Genomic DNA, 22,885 nt, shown 5'->3' with positions numbered 1-22,885 from the left:
ACCTTGTCACAGGCCTTCTGACAATCCAAGTACACAAAATCCACTGATTCTCCTTTATCTATCCTGCTTATTTCTTCAAGGAATTCTAATAGATTTATCAGACAAGATATTCCCTTGAGGAAACCATCTGACTATGGCCTATTTTATCATGTACCTCCAAGTACCCTGAAACCACTAACTCAACAATTGACCCCAACATCTTCCCAACCACTGAGGTCAAACTAACTGGCCTATAATTTCCTTCTTCTGTTTCTCAACTTTCTTGAAGAGTGGGGTGACATTTGCAACTTCCAGTCATCTGGAACCATTCAGGAATCTGTGATTCTTGGAAGATTATTACTAATGCCTTCATAATCTCTTCAGCCACCTCTTTCAGAAACCTGTGTACATAATCTGGCCCATGTGACTTAACCACCTTCAGACCTTTCAGTTTCTCGAGCAATAGTAACTTCACACACTTCATGATCCCCAACACCTGTAATGTCCATCATACTGCTAGTGTCTTCCAGTGAAGACTGATGCAAAATACTCATTCAGTTTGTCTGCTCCCCCTTCAGTCCACCATGACTACCTCTTCAGCATTGTTTTCCAGCGGTCTGATGTCCACTCGTCTATCTTTTACACTATGTATCTGAAGAAACTTTTGGTATCCTCTAAAATTATTGGTTAGCTTACTTTTGTATTCCATCTTTATCTTAATGACTTTAAGTTTCTTTCTGTAGTATTTAATAGCTTCCCAATCCTCTATGTTCCCACTAATTTTTGTTCTATAGTATGCCCTCTCATTGGCTTTAACTTCTCTTGTTAGCCATGGTTGGATCATCTTGCCTTTAGAACACTTCTTCCTCTATGGGATGTGTATGTCCTGTGCCTTCCAAAATGCTTCCAGAAATCCCAGGCATTGCTGATCTGACATCAATCCTGCCAGTGTTCTTTTTCAATCTATTTTGGCCATCTCCTCTCTCAAGCCTCTTGAATTTCCTTACTCCACTATAATACCAACACATCTGACTTTAGCTTCTTCTCAAATCTCAGCGTGAATTCAAACATATTATGATCACTTACCCCTAAGGGTTCTTCTACCTTAAGATCTCTAATCAATTCTTGGTCATTCCACAACACCCAGTTGAGAATAGCTGATCCTCTAGTGGGCACAACCATGAGCTGCTCTAAAAAGACATCCTGTCTGCATTCTATAAAACATCACCCCCCCTTGGAATTCACCCCCAACCCGATTTTCCCAATCTATGTGCATATTGAAATCCCCCATGACTATTGTGATATTGCTCTATTGGCATGCATATTCTAACTCCTGTTGTACCTTGTAGACTACATCCTTACTACTGTTAGGGGATCTGCATACAACTCCCATCAAGGTCTTTTTACTCTTGCAATTCCTTAGCTTTATCCACAATGATTCAACACCTTCCAACCAGAGGTCACCTCTTTCTAATGATTGTTTCATTTTTATTTTATTTTTTTATTAACAGAGCTTCTCCATCATTCTAGAATGAAAAGACTCATCTTCAGAGCAGATGTGGCAGAGACAGAGGAATTGAGCTCAGGATGAGGCTTTTCATTCTAGAACAAAGGAGATGTTCCCTTTTTCAAAGAGGATTCCCTTCCTCCACATCTCTTCCATTTCATGCACATCTGCTGTTACCCCATCCTCCTGCCGCCCTAGCAGGGATAGGATTCCTCGTCTTCACTTACCGCCCCACCAGCCTCCGCATCTAGCACATAATTTTCTGAAACCTCCGCCATCTCCAACAGGATCCCACCACCAAGCACATCTCTCCCTCTCTCCTCCCCCCCCCCCCTCCCACTTTCTGCTTTCCATATGCTGCTCCCCTGGCTCAGTCACCTCTCCCCACTGATCTCCCTCCTGGCACGTATCCTTGCAAGCAGAACAAGTGCTACACCTGCCTCTACATCTCCTCCCTCACTACCATTCCAGGCCCTAAACTGTCCTTCCAGGTGAGGTGATATTTCACCTGAGAGTCTGTTGGGCTCATATACTGTGTTCGGTGCTCCTGGTGTAGCCTCCTGTATGTTGGTGAGACCCGAGGTAGATTGGGAGACCGCTTTACGAAGTACCTATGCTGTCCGCCAGAAAAAGCAGGATCTCCCAGTAGCCACCCATTTTAATTCCACTTCTCATTCCGATATGTCCACTGTCATGATGAGGCCACACCCAGGTTGCAGGAACAACACCTTATATTCCGTTTGGGTAGCCTCCAGCCTGATGGCATGAACATCGATTTCTCAAACTTACAGTAATGCCCCCCTCCTCACCATTTCCCATCCCCTTATCTCCTTGCTTGCCTATTGCCTCCCTCTGGTGCTCCTCCCCACTTTTCTTACTTCCATAGTCTTCTGTCTCTTTCTCTAATCAACTTCCCAGCTTTTTCTTCATCCCTCCCCCTCCAGGTTTCACCTATCACCTTGTGGTTCTCTCTCCCCTCCCCCTCCTTTTAAATCTACTCCTCAGCATTTTTGCTCCAATCCTGCCAAAGGGTCTCGGCTTGAAATATTGAATGTACTCTATTCCATAGATTTGCCAGACCTGCTGAGTTCTTCCAGCATTTGTGTGTATAACACTTTCAGTCCTGTATTCACCTCTTTTATGTTGCAACTCATTGTGCTGACTCCAAGTTTTTCCGATCAGCAGCCCCTCCTTGTTAGCAGTCTCACTGACCATTGCTTCTCTTTGTAGACCATTTACCTCACCCTCAGCACTATCACTACAGTTCTCACACCCCTGCCAAAATGGTTTAAGTAACATCTGAACAACTCTGGCCACCCTGCCCACAAGGATATTGGAACCCTTGGGTTTAGGTGTAAATCAACCCTTTTATATGGGTCATACCTTCCCCCCAAAAGAGCCTAATGATCCATAAATCTGAACTCCTACCTCTGCACCAGTTCCTCAGCCACACTTTCATCTGCCAAATCATCCTATTCTTCCCTCACTGGCACATGGCACATGCAGTAATCCAGAGATTACCACCCTGGAAGTCCTGTTTCTCAGCTTTCTACATAAGTTCTTAAAGTCTGTCTTCAGGGCCTCATCACCCTGTCTACCTACATCATCGGTGCCAATATTTACCAAGACCTCTGGTTGCTCACCCTCACCCTTGAGAATTCCATGCTCACAATCCAAAACATCCTGATCCTAGCACCAGGGAGGCAACATACCATCTGGGTGTGTATCACACCCACATTACCTAATCTGTGTTCCTTTGACTAAGGAATCTCCTATCAACACTGCATTCCTCTTCATCCTTCTGCTCTTCTGTGCCACAGCACTAGGCTCAATGCCAGAGAGCAGGTCACTTTGGCTCCCACCTGCTAGGTCTCTCTCCCACCCCCCAGTATCTAAGGTCATATTATTATTGAGGTGAATAGCCACAGGTATACACTGTACTGGTTATGTATTTCCCCTCCTTCTCCTGATAGTCACCCAGTTACCTTTCTCCTGCATACTCGGGGTGACAACCTCCATGTAGCTCCTGTCTATTATCTCCTTGTTCTCCCATACAAGCTGCAGCTCCAGTTCCTCAATACCTTCTTGCAGGAGCTGCAACTCAGTGCACCTGGTGCTGATGTGTTTATCTGGAGACTGGAGGTCTCCCAGACTTCCCACATCCTACACCAAAACAAAACACTGCTCCTAGAGCCATTTTCACTACACTACTATGCCCTAATAGATGAGGAATGAACAGAGAGCAAGTAACCTACAAGACAATTTACCCCACCCAAGCCAGATCTCACCTGAGCCTGATGAACCAAAGCCAGTGAAAAGACTAGCACACTGCATAAAGTATTTTTATTGGCCCTTTCTAATGAATCCCTCTTGCTGATTGGTCACTCCTTAATCAGAGAAACTGTTGCAAAACTCTGCCTTTAAAATCTTGATTGCTCCTGATTAAAAGTTAAGCCTTTTTTATGCAATTCTGATGTGTGGATCATCCAAAATAAATAATTGTAAGAAGATTGGAGGAAAGTATGGGGGGGATGACAAAGGCAGGTTTTCTACACTGAGAATGGTGAGTCTGTGGAACACACTGCTCAGGTGGTGGTATAAGTAGATATATAGGGGCATTTAAGAGCCTCTTAGGCACATGAATGAAAGAAAATGGAAGGCTATGTACATGAGAAAGGTTAGTTTGATCTTGTAGTAGGTTAAAAGATTGGCACAATGTTGTGAGCTGATGGGCCTGAAGTGTGTTGTGTTCATGTAACAACATGAGGGATCCCAGTTCCGGACTTCCAGACCGCGAAATGCTGTGGATGGAGGTCTGGACAAGGCTTTGATCATGGTACAAGTCACACTGACTGTGTTTGGTGCTGGACTCTATGGTGACACTTGCGGGCTGCCCCCAGCACATTCTTGGGTTTGTTGGTTATTAATGCAAATGTTGCATTTCACAGTATGTTTCGATATACTTAGGGTAACTGTGAATCTGAGCTGAATGTGGACAGCTCTGACACCACCTGTTGCCTAATGGGACGCAGCAGTAAATACTGTTGGAGTTCAGCGGGAAGGTGTGAACCCCTGATTTTTGTTTCCCACTCAGCAATATGAAAACTGGCGGATAAACCAACCTGACAGCTTCTTCGCAGGAGGTGAGGACTGCGTGGTCTCCATCAAACACGAGAACGGGAAGTGGAATGATGTTCCCTGTAATTACAACCTGCCCTACATCTGTAAGAAAGGCACAGGTAAACCTGGGGTCAGCAGTTGCTCTTCCTCTTCTCATTGGCTGCAGGGTGACAGGGTCACACTCACATCAACCAATCAGAGCACCTCGCAGTTCCAGTCCAGGCTCTAGACCAACAAGATGTCATCTTCTGAGAATGGACTCTGTTCATTGTAGACACAGGCAAGCACATTACACATTGGATCCATTGGCCACGGTGATAGATCGCTCTTCAATTAGGGACAGACCCCCTTACACATGGGCACATTAGGTCATAGATTCATAGAGTAATATGACATAGGTACAAGCCCTTCAGCTCAGCCAGTCCATGCTGCCCACAGTACCCAGCCAGCCAGTCCCAGTTCCTTGTTTTGGCTATATTCCTTTACACCATACCTCTCCATCAGCTTCTTAAATGATAAAAAAAGAAAATTAAATGATAAAAGAGCCAATTAAAGGAATGCATGGGCAAGCACAGTGGCCATTGTCACAGCAGTCATCATCTGAGTGGACAGAATCACAGAGGTGAACCATTAATTTGCCTAGTCCCATCACCCTGCACCTGAACCATACCCCTCCACATAGACCATAGCCCTCCATACCTCTCCCATCCAGGTACCTATCCAAATTTCTCTTAAATGATGAGATTGAACCTGATTCCCCTCATGTTTCCATTAAACATTTCACCCTTCACCCATGACCTCTTGTTGTCATCTCACCCAACCTCAGTGGGAAAAGCTTGCTTGCAATTACACTATCTCTACCCCTCAGAATTTTGCATCATATATCCCCTCAATCTACTGCATTATAGGGAATAAAGTCCAAACCTATTTAACCTTTCCCTATAACTCAGGTCCTCCTGTCCCAGCAACATCCTTGTAATTTTTTTCGTACTGTTTCAACTTTCTTCACATATTGACACAGGACAAGATAAAACAAAGTTAGCATGGTTTCCTGAAGGGACAATCTTGCCTTACAAACCTATTGGAATTCTTTGAGATTACAGATAAGATAGATAAGGGGGATGCAGTGGATAATGAATATTTGGATTTTCAGAAGGCCTTTGACAAAGTGCCACACATGAGGCTGTTTATCGAATTAAGAACCCATGGTATTACAGGAAAGTTACTAGCATGGTTAGAGCATTGGCCGATTGGTGGGAGGTAGCGAGTGGGAATAAAAGGATTCTTTTCTGGTTGGCTGCCAGTGACTAGTGCAAGGATTGGTTTTGGGACCACTTCCTTTTATGCTGTAAATCAATAATGTAGATGATAGAATAGATGGCTTTGTTGCTTAGTCTGCAGATGATACAAAGATTGGTGGAGGGGCAGGTAATGTTGAGCAACCAGGAAAGCTTCAGAAGAACTTAGACAGACTAAGAGAACGGGCAAGAAAGTGGCAAATGCATTGTGGTAGAATAAAAAAAATATGCAGAATATTTTCTAAACAGGATGAAAAACCAAAAATCTGAGATGCAAAGGGACTTGGGAGTCCTTGCACAGACCACACTGAAGGTTAACTTGGTGGTGAGGAAGGCAAATGCAATGTTAGTGTTCATTTCAAGAGGTCTAGAATACAACAGCAGGGATGTGATTCTGAGGCTTTATAAGGCACTGGTGAGGCCTCACCTTAAGTATTGTGAACAGTTTTGGGCTCTTCATCAAAGAAGAGATGTCATTGGAGAGGGTTCAAAGGAGGTTCACAAGGATGATTCCAGGAATTAAAGGGTTATCATAGGATTCCACTTCTATGTCTCAAGGTCTTATGGTCTAACACCTATCCTGTTGGTAGGTGAGCAAACTGCATACAGTACTCCAAAGCATGCCTCACCAATGTCTTATACAATTTTAACACAACCTTTAAACTCCTGTGCTTAATAAATTGATTTATGAAACCCAATGTGCCAAAAGCTTTCTTTATGACTCTAACACTTTAAAGGAATTATGGATCTGTATTCCCACATCCCTCCTTTCTGTCACTTTTCTCACTGCCCTACTGCTGACCGTGTGAGACCTATTGTGATTAGTCCTACTGAAGTTCAACATTAAAATTCCAACTGCCATTTTTCCAGCTGGCTCTTATCCCTCTGGAAGCTTTGATGGTCTTCCTCGCTGTCCAGCACACCCTCAATCCTGGTGTCATCCACAAATTTTTGGATCCAGATAACCCTGTTATTGTCTAGATCATTGATATAGATGACAGACAACAGTCCCAGCACTGATCCCTGTGGCCCACCTCTAGTCACAGGTCTCCAGATAGCGAGGCAACCAACTAGTACCGCTCTCTGTCTTTTCCCACAAAGCCAATGTGTAATACAATTTACTACCTCATTTAAATGCTGAGCGACTGAACTTTCTTTACCAACCTCCTAAGGGGGACCTTGTCCAAGGCCTTGTTGTCCATGTAGACATCCACTGCTTTGCCTTCATAAACTTCCCTAGAAATTTCCTCAAAAATTTCTATAAGATTGGTTATATGATTTACCATACTCAAAGGCATGTTGATCATAAGACTCGCACCCCAAGATCCCTCTGACCCTCCACACTGCCAAGAGTCCTACCATTAATACTATATTCTGCCATCATATCTAACCTACAAAAACGAACCACTTCACACTTATCTGGGTTGAATTCCATCTGGCACTTCTCAGCTCAATTTTGCATCCTATCAATGTCCCGCTGTAACCTCTGACAGCCCTCCACACTATCCACAACACCTCCAACCTTTGTGTCATCAGCAAATTTACTAACCCATCTTTCCACTTCTTCATCCAGGTCATTTATACAAATCAGGAAGAGTCGGGGTCCCAGAACAAATCCCTGAGGCACACCGCTGGTGACTGACCTTCATGCAGAATATGACCCGTCTACAACCACTCTTTGCTTTCTGTGGGCAAGCCAGTTCTGGATCCTCAAAGCAATGTCCCCTTGGATCCTATGCCTCCTTACTTTCACAATAGGCTTTACATGGGGTACCTTGTCAAATGCCTTGCAGAAATCCATATACACTACATCTACTACTCTACCTTCATCAATGTGTTTAGTCACATCCTCAAAAAATTCCATCAGGCTCATAAGGCACTACCTGCCTTTCACAAAGCCTTGCTGACTATTCCTAATCATATTATGCCTCTCCAAATGTTCATAAATCCTGCCTCTCAGAATCTTCTCCATCGACTTATCAACCACTGAAGTAAGACTCACTGGTCTATAATTTCCTGGGCTATCTCTACTCCCTTTCTATCCCCATTAATGATGCAAAGATCATTGCCAGGGGCTCAGCAATCTCCTCCCTCGCCTCCCACAGTAGCCTGGGGTACATCTTGTCTGCTGCTGGTGACTCATCCAACTTGATGCTTTCCAAAAGCTCCAGTACATCCTCTTCCTTAACATCGACATGCTCAAGCTTTTCAATCCACTGTAAGTCATCCCTACAATCGCCAAGATCATTTTCTATAGTGAATACTGAAGCAAAGTACTCATTAAGTACCTCTGCTATCTCCTCCGGTTCCATACACACTTTTCCACTGTCACATTTACTCTTGGCTGATCCTTTCTCCCCCTGCTTAACCCTAGTCCCCAGCTTTCTCCCTGTAACCTTTGATGCCATGTCCAATCAAGAACCTATTAAATTCTTTCTTAAATACACCCAATGACCTTCACAGCTGCCTGTGATAATAAATCCCACAAGTTCCCCACCCTCTGGCTAAAGAAATTTTCCTCATCTCTCTCCTGAAGCTGTGCCCTCTTGTCCTAAACTCCCCACCATGGGAAACATTCTTTCCACATCTACTCCGTCTAGGCCTTTCAACATTCGAAACTTTTCAATGAGATCCTCCCTCATCCTTCTAAGTTCCAGCAAGTACAGACCCAGAGCCATCAAACATTCCTTGTATGATAACCCTTTCATTCCCAGAGTCATCCTTGTGAACCTCCTCTGAAATCTCTGCAAAGCCGTCACATCTTTTCTTAGATGAGTAGCCCAAAACTGTTCACAATATTCAAGGTTAAGCCTCACCAGTGCCTTATAAAGCCTCAACATCACATCCCTGCTCTTGTATTGTAGGATGCTCGAAATGACTTCTAACATTGCAATTACCTTCCTCACCACCAGCTCTACCTGCAAGTAAATCTTTAGCTTGTCCTGCACAAGGACTCCCAGTCTCTTTGCATCTCAGATTTTTGGATTTTCTCCCCACTTAGAAAATAGTCTGCACATTTATTTCTTCTACCAAAGTGCATGGCCATGCATTTCGAACATTGTATTTCATTTGCCACTTTCTTGCTCATTCTCCTAATCTGTCTAAGTCCTTCTGCAGCCTACCTGTTTCGTCAACACTACCTGCTCCTCCACAACTTTTTATTCCCACTCACTGCCAATCAGCCAGTGCTCTAACCATGCCAGTAACTTTTCTGTAATACCATGGGCTTTTAACTTGGTAAGCAGCCATATGTGTGGCACCTTGTCAAAGGTCTTTTGAAAGTTGAACTATACATAATCCACTGAATCCCCTTTATCTATCCTACTTGTAATTCATTCAAAGAATTCCAACAAATTCGTCAGGCAGGACTTTTCTTAAGGAAACCATGCCAACTTTGTACTATTTTGTCCTGTGTTACCAAGTACTCCATCACCTCATCCCTAACAATTGACTCGAACACCTTCCCAACCATTTTAGGTCAAGCTAACAGGTCTATAGTTTGTTTTCTGCTGTCTTCCTCCTTTCTTAAAGAGTAGAGTGATATTTTCAATTTTCCAGTCCTCTAACACCATGTCAGAGTCCAATGAATTTTGAAAGATCATTACTAATGTCTCCACAATCTCTACCACCACCTCTTTCAGAACCCTAGGATACAGTTCATCTGGTCTGGGTGACTTATGCACCCTTAGGTCTTTCAGCTTTTTGAGCACTTTCTCCCTTGTGATAGTAACTGAACTTGCTTTTCTTCCCTCGCACCTTTCAGCATTTGGCACATTGCTAGTGTTTTCCACAGTGAAACCTAATACAAAATATTCATTTAGTTCATCTGCCATCTCCCTGTTCCCCATTATTATTTCTCCGGCCTCATTTTCTAACGGTCCTATATCCACTCTTATCTCTCTTTTATTTTTTATACACTTGAAAAAGCTTTTGTTATCCATAGAAACATAGAAATACAGCAAATACTGGCCCTTCGGCCCACAAAGCTGTGCCTACCTTAGAACTACCTAGGCTTTAGCCATAGCACTCTATTTTTCTAAGCTCCATGTACCCATCCAGGAGTCTCTTAAAAGACCCTATCATATCCGCCTCTACCTGATAGTGAGATCAGCTGAGAAGATCATAGGGGTCTCTCTTCCCGCCATCACGGACATTTACACTACATGTTGCATCCGCAAAGGAAACAGCATTATGAAGGACCCCATGCACCCCTCATACAATCTCTTCTCCCTCCTGCCATCTGGGAAAAGGCTCCAAAGCATTCGGGCTCTCATGGCCAGACTATGTAACAGTTTCTTCCCCCAAGCTATCAGACTCCTCAATACCCTAAGCCTGGACTGACACCTTGCCCTATTGTCCTGTTTATTATTTATTGTAATGCCTGCACTGTTTTTGTGCACTTTATGTAGTCCTGTGTAGGTCTGTAGTCTAGTGTAGCTTTCCCTGTGTTGTTTTTTTTTACGTAGTTCAGTCTAGTTTTTGTACTGTGTCATGTAACATCATGGTCCTGAAAAACATTGTCTTATTTTTACTATGTACTGTACCAGCAGTTATGGTCGAAATGACAATAAAAGTGACTTGACTTGACTTGACTTGGCCACTGTCGCCGGCAGCCCATTCCACGCACTCACCACTCTCTGTGTAAAAAACTTACCCTGACATCTCCTCTGTACCTACTTCCAAGCACCTTAAAACTGTGCCCTTTCATGTTAGCCATTTCAGCCCTGGGGAAAAGCCTCTGACTATCCACATGATCCATGCCTCTCATTATCTTGTACACTTCTATCAAATCACCTCTCGTCCTCCATCACTCCAAGGAGAAAAGGCTGAGTTCACTCAACCTATTCTCATAAGGCATGCTCCCCAATACAGGCAACATCCTTGTAAATCTCCTCTGCACCCTTTCTATGGTTTCCACATCCTTCCTGTAGTGAGGTGACCAGAACTGAGCACAGTACTCCAAGTGGGGTCTGACCAGGGTCCTATATAGCTGCAACATTACCTCTCGGCTCTTAAACTCAATCCCACAATTGATGAAGGCCAATGCACCGTATGCCTTCTTAACCACAGAGTCAACCTGTGTAGCAGCTTTGAGTGTCCTATGGACTCGGACCCCAAGGTCCCTCTGATCCTCCACACTGCCAAGAATCTTACCCTTAATGCTATATTCTGCCATCATATTCGACTTACCAAAATGAACCACCTCACACTTATCTGGGTTGAACTCCATCTGCCACTTCACAGCCCAGTTTTGCATCCTATCAATGTTCCATTGTAACCTCTGACAGCCCTCCACACTATCCACAACACCCCCAACCTTTGTGTCATCAGCAAATTTACTAACCCATCCCTCCACTTCCTCATCCAGATCATTTATAAAAATCAGGGGTTCAAATCAGGCGTAGGGTTCCAGAACAGATCTCTGAGGCACACCACTGGTTACTGGCCTCCAAGTAGAATATGACTCGTCTACAACCACTCTTTGCCTACTGTGGGCAAGCCAGTTCTGGATCCACTAAGGAATGTCTACTTGGATCCCATGCCTCCTTACTTTCTCAATAAGCCTTGCATGGAGTGCCTTATCAAATGCTTTGCTAAAATCCATATACACTACATCTACGGCTCTACCTTCATCAATGAGCTTAGTCACATCCTCAAAAAATTCAATGAGCCTCGTAAGGCATGACCTACCTTTGACAAAGCCATGCTTACTATTCCTAATCATATTATGCCTCTCCAAATGTTCATAAATCTTGCCTCTCAGGATCTTCTCCATCAACTTACCAACCACTGAAGTAAGACTCACTGGCCTATAATTTCCTGGGCTATCCCTACTCCCTTTCTTGAATAATGGAGCAACATCTGCAACCCACCAATCCTCCAGAACTTCTCTCATCCTCATTGATGATGCAAAGATGATTGCCAGAGGCTCAGCAATCTCCTATCTTGCTTCTCACAGTAGCCTGGGGTACGTCCCGTCCGGTCCTGGTGACTTATCCAACTTGATGCTTTCCAAATGCTCCAGCACATTCTTTTTCTTAACATCTACATTCTCAAGCTTTTCAGTCCATTGCAAGACATCACTACTATCACCAAGATCCTTTCGGTAGTGAATACTGAAGCAAAGTATTCATTAACTACCTCCGCTATTTCCTCCGGTTCCATACACACTTTTCCATTGTCACACTTGATTGGTCCTATTCTCTCACACCTTATCCTCTTGCTTGTTCACATACTTGCGGAATGCCTTGGGGTTTTCCTTAATCCTGTCTGCCAAGGCCTTCTCATGGCCCCTTCTGGCTCTTCTAATTTCATTCTTGCTAGCTTTATAATCTTATAGATTCATATTATTACCTAGTTTTTTGAACCTTCTGTAAGCTCTTCTTCTTGTCTAGATTTACAACAGTCTTTGTACACCATGGATCTTGTACCCTACCATCCCTTCCATGTCTCATAGGAACGTACCTACTCCGAACCCTACACAAATATCCCCTGAACATTTGCCACATTTCTTCGGTATGTTTCCCTGAGAACATCTGATTCCAATTTATGCTTCCAAGTTCCTGCCTGATAGACTCATAGTTCCCCTTACTCCAATTAAATGTTTCCCTAACTTGTCTGTTCCTATCCCTCTCCAAGGCTATAGTGAAGGAGATAGAATTGTGAGCACTATCTCCAAAATGCTCTCCTATGAGAGACCTGACACCTGACCAGGTTCATTTCCCAATACCAAATCAAGTGCAGCCTCTCCTCTTGTAGGCTTATCTACATCCTGTGTTAAGAAACCTTCCTGAACACTCCTAACAAATTCCACCCCATCTGAGCCCCTCACTCTAGGGAGATGCCAATCAATATTTGGGAAATTAAAATCTCCCACCATAACAACCCTAATTTTATTACTCATTTCCAGAATCTGTCTCCCTATCTGCTCCTCAATGTCCCTGTTACTATTGAGTGGTCTATAAAAAACACCCAGTAGAGTTATTGACCCCTTCCTGTTCCTAACTTCCACCCATAGAGACTCCGTAGACAACCCCTCGATGAGTTTCTCCTTTTCTGTAGCCGTGACACTATCTCTGATCAATAGTGCCACACCCCCACTTCGATATTATTCACTAGTTTGCTTTCATATTATAGCTTCCCAACCCCACAATGACTCTTTTAGTTGTTCTCTGTAGGTTTGTAAAAGTTTCCCAATCCTCTGTCTTCCTACTAATTTTTGTTTTGTTGTATGCCCTCTCTCTTTTGCTTTTACATTAGCCACAGTTGCACTATTTTGCCATTTGAGTATTTCTTTGCTTTTGGAATACATCTTTCCTGCACCTTCCTCATTTTTCCCAGAAACTCATGCCATTACTGTTCTGTTGTCATCCCTGCCAGCATCTCCTTCCAATTTATTTTGGCCAACTCCTCTCTCATACCACTGCAATTTCCCTTACTCCACTGAAATACTGCTATGTCAGACTTTACTTTCTCCATATCAAATTTCAAGTTGAACTCAATTATATTGTGATCATTAGCTCCTAAGGGTTCTTTTACCTTAAGCACCTCAACCACTCCCGGTTCGTTATATAACACCTAATCCAGTATAGCCAATCCCCTCATAGGCTCAATGATAAATTGTTCTAAAAAGCTATGTCTTTAGCATTCAACGAACTCACTCTCTTGAGATCCATTACCAACCTGATTTTCTCAATCGACCTGCATGTTAAAATCTCCCATGACTACCGTAACATTGCCCTTTTGACTCGTCTTTTCTATTTCCTATTGTGATCTGTGGTCCACATCCCAGCCACTATTGAGAGGCCTGTATATAACTGCCCATCAACGTCCTTTTAACCTTGCAGTTTCTTAACGCAACCCACAAGGATTCAACATCTTCTGATCCTATGTCACATCTTTCTACTAATTTGATGCCATCCTCACCAGTAGAACCATGCCTCCCCTTCTATCTACCTTCCTATCCCTCCAATATAGCATGTAACCTTGCACATTCAGCTCCCAACTGCAACTATGATTCAATGGCCACAATATACCTGACAATCTGTAATTGTGCAACAAATCATCCATCTTATTTTTTATATTTTGTGCATTGAAATACAACACTTTGAGTATTGTATTTGCTACCCTTTTTGATTCTGCAGCATTATTACATTGATACTCACCCTGCTGGCTGAAATTTTGCCCTATCATTTGTCTGCCCTTCCTGCAAGCTATATTTGCCTTTTTACCATCCATCCTATCCTTCACTCTGGTTCCCACTCCCCTGCCAAATTAGCTTAAACGCTCCCCAACATCACTAACAAACCTGTCCGTGAGAATATTGGTCCCCCTTGGGTCCAAGTGCAGCCCATCACTTTTGAATAGGTCATACCTCCTCCAGAAGAGCTCCCAATGATCCAAGAATCTGTAGCCCTGCCCCTGCACCAGCTTGTCAGCCATGTGTATATCTGCCAAATCATGCTGTTTCTACCCTCATTGGTGTGTGGCACAGGCAGCAATCCAGAAATTATTACCCTGGAAGTCCTGCTTCTCAGCTTTCTGCCTTGCTCTATAAATTAATCGGTTACATCGGTCAGTAACATCGGTTACTGACTATCCCCGATCAGTTACTTTCTCTCCAAATATTTACATCCAGTCCCTTTGACTACCTTCCAATAACTTTGCTACTGTTGATGTCAGGCTCACTGGCTACATTTTCCTGGCTTATTCTTAGAGTCTTTCTTAAATAACAGAACAATATTGACTATCCTCCAATCCTCCAACACCTTACCCATGTTTTAAATATCTCTGCTCAGTGCCCTGCAATTTCTGTACCAGCCTCTCACAGATCCAAGGGAACACCTTGTCTGCCTGGGGATTTATCCGCCCTGATTTGCCTTGGCACAGCAAACATCTCCTCCTCTGTAATCTGTCCATGACCTCACTGCTGCTTTGCCTCACTTCTATAGACTCCATATCCATCTCATGAATAAATACAAATGCAAAAAAATCCACTGAAGATTTCCACTGTCTTTTTTGGCTCCATGTGTAGATTACGACTCTGATCTTCCGAGAGGACCAATTTCATCCCTTGCTATCCTTTCGCTCTTAATGTATCTGTAGAAGACATTAATATTCTCCTTTACGTTGTCTGTTAGACCAACCTCATTGTCTTCTTTTCTCCCTCTTGATTTCCTTCTCAGGTGTTCACTTGCATTTCTTATACTCCTCAAGTATCTCATTTTTTCCTGCCTGCTTATACCTGCTATGTACCTTCTTTTTCTTAACCAGAGCCTCACTATCTCTTAAAAAGCAAGGTTCTCTCAACTTGTTACCCATGCCTTTTATTCTGACAGGAACATACAAACTCTGTACTCTTAAAATTTCACTTTTGAAGGCCTTCCACTTACAAAGTACACCTTTGCCAGAAAAAAACCTGTCCCAGTCCACACTTGCCATATCCTTTCTGATACCATCAAAATTAGCCTTTCTCCAATTTAGACACTCAACCTGAGGACCAGACCTATCCTTTTCCATAAGTACCTTAAAAACTGATAGCATTATAATCATTAGATACAAAATGACCCCCTGCAAAATTTTCTGTCACTTTCCCTGTCTCATTCCCTAATAGGAGATGAAGTATTGCACTTTCTCTAGTTGGGACTTCTATGTACTGATTAAGGCCATAAGACTATAAGATATAGGAGCAGAATTTAGCCTATCGAGTCTATACCATTTCAACATGGTTGATCCAATTTTCCTCTCAGTCCCAATCTCTTGCCTTCTCACTGTATCTCTTCATGCCCTCATGCCCTGACCAATCAAGAATCTATCAAGTTCTGCTGGCTTTACATCCAAAAAGACTTGACCTCCATATCTGCCTGTGGCAAAGAATTCCACAGATTTATTACTGTCTGGCTAAGGAAATTCCTCTTCCTCTGCATTCTAAAAGGATGCCCCACTATTCTGAGGTTGTGCCCTCTGGTCTTAGACTCTCTCACCATAGGAAACAATCCTCACCACATCCACTCTATCAAGTCTTTTCACCATTCGATAGATTTTAATGAAGCCACTCCTCATTCTTCTGAACTCAAGCAAATACAGGCCCAGAGCCATCAAATGCTCTTCATATGAATTATTTTTGTGAACCTCCTTTGAACCCTTTCTAGTTTCAGCACATCCTTTCTAAGATAAGGAGCCCAAAACTGTTCACAATATTCCAAGTGAAGCCTTACCAGTGCTTTATAAAGTCTCAGTGTTACATCCTTGCTTTCAGATTCTAGTCCACTTGAAATGAATCACCACTTTAGGGTGTTCTGCAAAAGAACTCCCAAGTCCATTTGCGCCCCTTGTATTTTCTTGTATTTTCTCTCCATTAGTCAACCCTTTCATTTCTTCTACCAAAGTGCATGACCGTACACTTCCCAATACTGTATTCCATCTACCACTTCTTTGTCCATTCTCCTATTTTGTCAAAATCCTTCTGTATCTTCTCTATATCCTCAAAACTACCTGCCCTCCACCTATCTTCATATCCTCTGCAAACTTTGCAACAAAGCCATCAATTCCATCATCCAAATCATTGACATATAACGTAAAAAGAATTGGTTCCAACACAGACCCCTGCAGAACACCACTAGTCACTGCCGGCCAGCTAGAAAAAGGCTCCTTTCATTCCTGCTCTTTGCCTTCTGCCAATCAGCCACTGCTTTATCCATACTAGAATCTTTCCTGTAAAACCATGGGTTTATAGCTTGTTAAGCAGCCTCATGTGTGGCACCTGTTAAAGGCCTTCTGGAAATCCAAGTACACAATATCAGCTGATTCTCCCTTGTCTGTCCTGCTTGATATTTCTTCACAAAATTCCAACAGATTTGTCAGGCAAGATTTTCCCTTGAGGAAACCATGTTGACCACGTCCTATTTTATTATGTGCCTCCAAATCCCTAGAGACCTCATCCTTAATAATTGACTCCAACATCTTCCCAACCACTGAGGTCAGACTAACTGGCCTATAGTTTCATTTCTTCTGCCTCTCTCCCTTCCAGAAGAGTGGAGGGACATTTGCAATTTTGCTGTATTTTGGAACCATTCCAGAATCTAGTGATTCTTGAAAGATCATTACTAATGCCTTCATGATCTTTCAGCCACCTCTTTCAGAACCCTGGGGTGTTCACCATCTGGTCCAGCTGACTTATCTACCTTCAGACTGTTCAGTTTCCCAAGAACCTTCTCTCCAGTTCTGGTAACTTCACACACTTCATGCCCCCTGACACCTGGAACTTTTACCATACTCCTAGTGTCCACCACAGTGAAATCTGATCCAAAATACTTATTCAGTTCACCCACCGTTTCGTTGTCCCCCATGACTACCTCTGTAGCATCATTTTCCAGTGGTCTGATATCCACTCTCGCCTCTCTTTTACACTTTTAGATATCTGAAGAAACTTTTGTTATCCTCTTTAATATTATTGGCTAGTTTAATTCTGTATTCCATCTTTATCTTCTTAATGACTTTTTTAGTTGCCTTCTGTTGGTTTTTAAAAGCTTCCCAATCCTCTAAATTCTACGAATTTTTGCTCTATTATATGCCCTCTCTTTGGTTTTTATGTTGGGTTTGACTTTTCTTGTTAGCCAAGGTTGTGTTATCTTGTCTTTAGAATACCTCTTCCTCTTTGAGATGTATATAATCTGTGCCTTCCCAATTACTTCCAGAAATTCCATCCATAGCTATTCTGCTGTCATCCTTGCAAGTGTTTTTTTCCCAATCAATGCTGGCTAAATCCTTTCTCATGCCTCTGTAATTCCCTTTACTCCAATGTAATACAGATACATCTGAATTTAGCTTCACCTACTCAAATTTCATGGTGAATTTGATCATATTATGATCACTTTCCCTCAGTGTTCTTTTACCTTAAGCTCTCTAATCAAGTCTGGTTCATTCCACAACACCCAATTCAGAATGGCTGGTCCTCTAGTGGGCTCAACCACACGCTGCTCTAAAAAGCCATCTTGTAGGCACTCTATAAATTCCTGGAATCCAGCACCAACCTGATTCTCTCAGTTTACCTGCATATTGAAATCCCTTATAACTATTGTAACATTGCCCTTTTGGCATGCATTTTCTATCTCCCGTTGTAAATTGTAGACCACATCCTTACTACTGTTTAGCGCTCCGTATATAATTCCCATCAGGATTAAGAAAACTTTCCTGAACACATTTTCCATCCAGCCCATTTACAGCATGTGAGTCCCAGTCAAAATCACCCATGATTACAATCTTAAGTTTCTTGCAACAGTCTGCAATCTGTCTACAATATTTCCTCCTCTAAATCCCACAGACTGTTAGGTGGTCTATAATATAATCCCATTAATGTGGTCATACCTTTCTTATTCCTCAGTTCTACCCATATTTCCTAGCTGAGCTCTCTGGTCTGTCCTGTCTGAGCACTGCCGTGACGTTTTCCTTGACTAGTAATGTCACCCCTCCCCTTCAATCCCTCCTGCTTTATCATGTCTAAAACAACGGAACTCAGAACATGAGCTGCCAGTCCTGTCTTTCCTGCAAGCAAGTCTCACTAATGGCTACAATGTCATAACTCCACATCCTGTTCCATGCCCTAAAACCATCCACTTTCCCCACAATACTCCTTACATTCAAATATACACAACTCAGAATATTAGTCCCATTGTACTTAACCTTTTGATCCCTGACTTTATATAGGCTTAACCATATCCACTCAATTATTAGTTCTGGCACTCAGATTCCCAATCCCCTGGAACTCTAGACCCTACTCTGTGAAGCACCAGCAAAGGTTCCTGCTAGGATATTAGTTTCCTTCCAGTTCAGGTGCAAACTGTCTCTCTATGAAGGCTCCTGGAAGAGAATCCAATTATCCCAAATCTGAAGTATTCCCTCGTGCAGACTATCTAGAAATATCATCCCTCTGCACACGAGGACGGATCCACCTGCACACGGGGATGGATCCCTCTGCACACGGGGACGGATCCCTCTGCACACGGGGACAGATCCCTCGGTACAAGGGGTCAGATCCCTCGGTACAAGGGGACAGATCCACCTGCACACGGGGACGGATCCACCTGTACACGGGGACGGATCCCTCGGTACACGGGGACGGATCCCTCTGCACACGGGGACGGATCCACCTGCACACGGGGACAGATCCCTCTGCACATGGGGACCGACCCCTCTGCACATGGGGACAGATCCCTCTGTACACGGGGACAGATCCCTCTGTACACGGGGACCGATCCCTCTGTACACGGGGACAGATCCCTCTGCACACGGGGACCGATCCCCCTGTACACGGGGACCGATCCCACTGTACACGGGGACAGATCATTCTGCACACGGGGACTGATCCCACTGTACACGGGGCAGATCCACCTGTACACGAGGACAGATCCCGCGGTACAAGGGGACAGATCCCTCTGCACACGGGGACGGATCCCTCTGCACACGGGGACGGATCCCTCTGCACACGGGGACGGATCCCTCTGCACACGGGGACGGATCCACCTGCACACGGGGACTGATCCACCTGTACACGGGGACTGATCCACCTGTACACGGGGACGGATCCCTCTGCACACGGGGACCGATCCCTCTGCACACGGGGACCGATCCCTCTGCACACGGGGACCGATCCCTCTGCACACGGGGACCGATCCCACTGTACACGGGGACAGATCCCTCTGTACATGGGGACCGATCCCACTGTACACGAGGACGGATCCACCTGCACACGGGGCCGGATCCCTCTGCACACGGGGATGGATCCCTCTGCACACGGGGACCGATCCCACTGTACACGGGGCAGATCCACCTGTACACGAGGACAGATCCCGCGGTACAAGGGGACAGATCCCTCTGCACACGGGGACTGATCCCTCTGCACACGGGGACTGATCCCTCTGCACACGGGGACGGATCCCTCTGCACACGGGGACAGATCCCTCGGTACAAGGGGACAGATCCACCTGCACACGGGGACAGATCCCTCTGCACACGGGGACCGATCCCCCTGTACACGGGGACCGATCCCCCTGTACACGGGGACAGATCCCTCTGCACACGGGGACTGATCCCACTGTACACGGGGCAGATCCACCTGTACACGAGGACAGATCCCGCGGTACAAGGGGACAGATCCCTCTGCACACGGGGACGGATCCCTCTGCACACGGGGACGGATCCCTCTGCACACGGGGACGGAATCCTCTGCACACGGGGACGGATCCACCTGCACACGGGGACTGATCCACCTGTACACGGGGACTGATCCACCTGTACACGGGGACGGATCCCTCTGCACACGGGGACCGATCCCACTGTACACGGGGCAGATCCACCTGTACACGAGGACAGATCCCGCGGTACAAGGGGACAGATCCCTCTGCACACAGGGACTGATCCCTCTGCACACGGGGACAAATCCCTCTGCACACGGGGACTGATCCCTCTGCACACGGGGACTGATCCCTCTGCACACGGGGACCGATCCCACTGTACACGGGGACCGATCCCACTGTACACGGGGACCGATCCCTCTGTACACGGGGACCGATCCCTCTGTACACGGGGACCGATCCCACTGTACACGGGGACCGATCCCACTGTACACGGGGACAGATCCACCTGCACACGGGGACAGATCCCTCTGCACACGGGGACCGATCCCTCTGCACACGGGGACCGATCCCTCTGCACACGGGGACCGATCCCACTGTACACGGGGACAGATCCACCTGCACACGGGGACAGATCCACCTGTACACGGGGCAGATCCACCTGCACACGAGGACAGATCCCTCTGCACAGGAGGACAGATCCCTCTGCACATGGGGACGGATCCCTCTGCACACGGGGATGGATCCCTCGGTACAAGGGGACAGATCCCTCTGCTCACGGGGCAGATCCACCTGTACATGGGGGCAGATCCACCTGTACATGGGGACAGATCCACCTGTACACGGGGACGGATCCACCTGTACACGGGGACGGATCCACCTGTACACGGGGACGGATCCCTCTGCACACGGGGACGGATCCCTCTGCACACGGGGACGGATCCCTCTGCACACGGGGACGGATCCCTCTGCACAGGGGGACGGATCCCTCTGCACACGGGGACGGATCCACCTGTACACGGGGACTGATCCACCTGCACACGGGGACTGATCCACCTGCACATGGGGACAGATCCCTCTGCACACGGGGAAAGAATTCTCTCAATGTAGACTATGACGTAGGCACCTAAAGCCGTACTTAGTGGATTATACTGCCATGGTCAGGTGGGAAGGGAATGATATATGTTGAATATCTGTCTGGGCTGAATGGTCTTCCCAGAGCAATAACTACTTTGAGTGTGCAGTGAAGATCAGACAAGGTGTTCCTAGATCTCTGGTGTGGGTTTGGGTGGAATTGATGAATTAATAGTCCTGGGTCTGGGTCTCTATGTATACGAGGGTATAATTGAGAGGAGTACTCCTGACTTGTGAGGGGTAGGACAGACAGGGTGGTCCTGGGTTCTGGGAGTGGAGGAGACAGTGAGAAGTGGACATAGTGGTTAATGGTCAGACTGTGGAAGGGGAGGTGATTGAGAGGGATAGTTCTGAGTTGGGACAGACAGGGTAGTCCTGAATGACTGTGAGGGGGATGGGTGTACAGGGTGGCCCTGGATCACACAGTGGAGGGGGAGGTGATTGAAAGGGGTGGTCTGTTTTGTGACCGGGGGGGGGGGGGGGTGGAGAACAGATAGGGTGGTCCTGGGTCACACAGTGGAGGGGGAAGTGATTGAAAGGGGTCTGTTTTGTGACGGGGGGAGGGCAGACAAGGTGGTCCTGGGTTCTGGGGTAGAGGTGAGGGTGAGAGGTGGGCAGGATGGCCAGCTCTCTGGGGGTGGAGGTGAGGGTGGGAGGGTAGATAAGATGATCCTGGGTCCCTAGGGGTGATTGAAGGGGATTGCCCTGGGTTGGGGGTAAATGGTTCCTGGGTCTCTTATCGTGGGGGTGGTCTCAGGTTGGGGGTGGGTGGGCACAGGTGCAGCAGCTACTCTAAGGACACCTGAAGTAATTGTCTCCCTCCCCGGCAGTCCTGTGTGGCCCCCCACCCTCAGTGGAGAACGCCATAGTGATGGGGCGCCGGAAGGCCCGCTACGAGATCCACTCGCTGGTTCGATACCAATGCCAGGACGGCTTCACCCAGAGGCACATCCCCACCGTCCGGTGTCACAGCAGCGGCAAGTGGGACCGGCCTAGGGTCGTCTGTCTGAGCCGTGAGTACACGTGCGAGGGGAGGGGTTGTTACTGAGGGAGGAGTGGTTCCGAGGGAGGGTCACACTGAGGGATGGGTACATAGAACATAGAACAGTACAGCACAGTACTGGCCCTTTGGCCCACAATGTTGTGCCGACCCTTAAATCCTGCCTCCCATATAACCCCCCATCTTAAATTCCTCCATATACCTGTCTAGTACTCTCTTAAATTTCACTAGTGTATCTGCCTCCACCACTGACTCAGGCAGTGCATTCCACGCACCAACCACTCTCTGAGTGAAAAACCTTCCTCTAATATCCCCCTTGAACTTCCCACCCCCTTACCTTAAAGCCATGTCCTCTTGTATTGAGCAGTGGTGCCCTGGGGAAGAGGTGCTGACTGTCCACTCTGTCTATTCCTCTTAATATCTTGTACACCTCTATCATGTCTCCTCTCATCTTCCTCCTCTCCAAAGAGTAAAGCCCTAGCTCCCTTAATCTCTGATCATAATCCATACTCTCTAAACCAGGCAGCATCCTGGTAAATCTCCTCTGTACACTTTACAATGCTTCCACATCCTTCCTATAGTGAGGTGACTAGAACTGGACACAGTACTCCAAGTGTGGCCTAACCAGAGTTTTATAGAGCTGCATCATTACCTCACGACGCTTAAACTCTATCCCTCAACTTATGAAAGCTAACACCCCATAAGCTTTCTTAAC

At 45.7% G+C, this 22,885-nt stretch overlaps 1 protein-coding gene across 5 annotated transcripts in view; it reads left to right on the top strand.

The window, feature by feature from the left end:
• ncanb (neurocan b) overlaps positions 1-22,885 on the top strand; it is a 416,144-nt gene that overhangs the window by 381,873 nt on the left and 11,386 nt on the right. For all 5 annotated transcript variants that reach the window (XM_073068065.1, XM_073068064.1, XM_073068066.1 and 2 more), the window contains 2 exons: positions 4,581-4,725; positions 22,001-22,183. In XM_073068065.1, coding sequence (XP_072924166.1) covers positions 4,581-4,725; positions 22,001-22,183 — 328 coding nt within the window. The remainder of the gene's footprint in view (positions 1-4,580; positions 4,726-22,000; positions 22,184-22,885) is intronic.

Source organism: Hemitrygon akajei, chromosome 16, assembly GCF_048418815.1.
Source record: "Hemitrygon akajei chromosome 16, sHemAka1.3, whole genome shotgun sequence".
NCBI classification, from domain to species: Eukaryota; Metazoa; Chordata; class Chondrichthyes; order Myliobatiformes; family Dasyatidae; genus Hemitrygon; species Hemitrygon akajei.
Note: the sequence above shows the minus strand (reverse complement) of the source record. Positions and strands in the feature narration are given on the sequence as shown.